The sequence below is a fragment of the Protobothrops mucrosquamatus genome, unplaced genomic scaffold (genome assembly GCF_001527695.2).
Source record: "Protobothrops mucrosquamatus isolate PMUCROS unplaced genomic scaffold, P.Mucros_1.0 scaffold559, whole genome shotgun sequence".
Classification (NCBI taxonomy): domain Eukaryota; kingdom Metazoa; phylum Chordata; class Lepidosauria; order Squamata; family Viperidae; genus Protobothrops; species Protobothrops mucrosquamatus.
In genome coordinates, this window is record NW_015386862.1 from 52,505 (window position 1) to 55,244 (window position 2,740).

At 48.9% G+C, this 2,740-nt stretch overlaps 1 protein-coding gene across 1 annotated transcript in view; it reads right to left on the minus strand.

Moving 5' to 3' along the window:
- USP38 (ubiquitin specific peptidase 38) overlaps positions 1 to 1,946 on the minus strand; it is a 19,028-nt gene extending 17,082 nt beyond the window's left edge. The window contains exon 1 of the mRNA XM_015817179.1: positions 1,223 to 1,946. Within this exon, the coding sequence (XP_015672665.1) occupies positions 1,223 to 1,946 (724 nt within the window). The remainder of the gene's footprint in view (positions 1 to 1,222) is intronic.
- Between the last annotated feature and the right edge of the window lie 794 nt (positions 1,947 to 2,740).

Consider the following 2,740-nt stretch of genomic DNA (forward strand, 5'->3'; position numbering starts at 1 on the left):
TAGTAAAAATCATCTGGTCCTAACCTCCAGATGAACAACACATAACATATTACACCATGCCATTTATTTTACAAAGAGAAAGTCAAAAGGAAAGCCAATGGAGAAGCCATAAGTTGTCTCTATGCAGATAGTACCAAAACAATGTACAACACAGCTGGGTGCAAGGAACTATTTACTTATATTTGTAAATATATTTAATTGATTAAACTAAACTAGTTCTACATTAGTGCAACTAAAAACTTTCTACTTACGGTATGTTAAAATCTCACATTTCGAAAAAAACAAGTGCACTTTAAAACTATGCAGCCACTCAATGATATTTAATATTAACTATATCATTAATAATTCCGTAATAATTTAAGTGACATAAACATTTCAAAAAAATAACAAAAATATAAACTAGCTCCTATCTCTCGCATCAAAGTAGAATCCAGCTATCTCCAAACAGTGCCTGAATTATATTATGAATCAAAGCCCATTACAAATCAAGGAAGTCGTGGCCTATAGGAATAAAAATATATACCGGTACCTTGCTAATCTAATACTCTCCAAATATTTACAATCAGTTCTTCCCACTTCCAAGAACTTCTAAAATCTAATCACCAGTTCTATTAATTAATATAAGCGCTAAATAATTTAATCAATTATTTACCTATATGGTTTGAAACTTTAGGAACTTTGCTCTAATCAGTTATTACGCAAATACTGACTAAATTAGAACCACATTGGCAGTAAAAAGAATGTTCTGTTCCCCAATATTTAGCTAACATTTCAAAAAAGTAACCAAAGACAGGTATAACATATCTGAGTTGCAAAAATCCAGAGAACACTAGAAAGCAGCAAAAAGGATTTCAGTTTTCAGTATCTCTGCGCTGCCAATCCAGATTTTTTGCAAACTAGATATGGAAGCCTTAAAGAGCTTTCTGCTCATCAACCCCAGTCTTGTTCCTAGCCTTTCTGGAGCAGACTGCAATGCCTTTTCCGTATTTGATATTCCCCCAGCTCAGTCAGGGGTAGGCAACCTCGGCTCTTTTATGACTCATGGACTTCAACTCCCAGAATTCCTGAGTCAGCATAGCTGACTCAGGAATTCTGGGAGTTGAAGTCCATGAGTCATAAAAGAGCCGAGGTTGCCTACCCCTGCCCCAGCTTCTTCTTTTTTACTTACAGAATCCCAACGGGATCAGATTCAACGGGAAGACCGAGGAAAACGGAAGCCTACCGGTGGAAGAGATGATGGCAAAGAGCTCCTGCAAGGAGGGCAGCAGCGTATCGGGTTCGGCTTTCCAGATGCCGCGCAGCAGATTGCTGACTTGGGTGACTTGGGAGACGTAGAGGCGTAGAGCAGCTTCCCGGGTGCTTTGCGTCTGGAAGTGACCAATGCTGCGTACCAACTGCTGGCAAAAGGCGAGGGCGAGTTTTCTACCCCGGGGCAGACACTGAGGAAAGTCGCTCAGAAGCTGGCAAAGGCGAGCGCACAGAGAAGCCGGAGGCCTCTCGCTCACCAGACGTAACGCTTCCCTCTGGAGCAGCGCGAACAGCTCCAGCACTGCCGGGCAGCTAATGAGAAGTCGCAGGCCGGCCTGGACGTAGTCTAACACGCCGGGGTCCAAGTTGGAGCCCAGGCCGGGAGCAGGCGGCGGAGGAGGGAGGAGAGGGCACGCGGGGCTCCCCCCGCGAAGCAAGGCCAGGACCAGGTCGCGCGTGAAGAAGGCCTCGAAGTCGTCGCGGTGGTGGCGAGCGTAGGCCTCGAGGACCTGCCGCCCGACCTGGCGCTGGAACTGGTCGGGGCCCTGCAGAATGAGGCGGGTGCTGAGGGCGAACATGGCCTGGCACTGCGGTCCGCTCAGCGGCGACTCCGCCGACTCCACCACGCGCTTCACTATCATCCGTTTCACCGCCAACGGATAGGACGAGCTCACCAACCCTTCCAAGATCTTCTCCATGGTGAACGCCGGCCCAGCATTGGCCGCCCAGTCCCCTTCGGCCCTGCCCTTCGCTCCGCGGCCGCCCTTCAACCTCCCGGCCAGCAGCGACGCCGCCTCAACATCGGCCCGACCCGGTGTTTCTCAAGAGGCTTCTCAAAACCGAGATGTGGGAGGCCCCAAACACCGGGGAAACACGTGACCCGGAAGCAACAGAACAACGCATCGTCACGCCGGACGGGAAATAGAAGACGGGCGGGCGTTCCAATTGCGCATAAACAAGTATTGTTCGGAGGACGGCCTGGCCGACGACGCGCCTGCGCTTTCCTCACTGCGCTGGAAAGGCCGGAGGCCTTTTGCTTGAGCCGAGCCCGGAGTGTCGGACGAGGAAGAATGCGGTTGAAAGGGCGGAGGCAAAACTAGAGCCGGAAGTTAATGTGACGTTATTCGTAGTGTTTATTACTGCTGTTCCCTGAGGAATTTTTTTGCAGGTAGTCCTAGACCAGGGGTAGGCAACCTTGGCTCTTTTATGACTCGTGGACTTCAACTCCCAGAATTCCTGAGCCAGCTTGGCTGGCTCAGGAATTCTGGGAGTTGAAATCCACGAGTCTTAAAAGAGCCAAGGTTGCCTACCCCTGTCCTAGACTTAGAACAGTTCATGCAGTGACCGTTCAAAGTTACAACTGAAAAATGTGACTTATGACCATGCTTCACACTTACGACAGCTGTGGCATCTCCATGATCACGTGATCAGAATTTGTCCGCTTGGCCACCCGACTCATGAGGGTTGCAGTGTCAAGATCATGTGACCACCT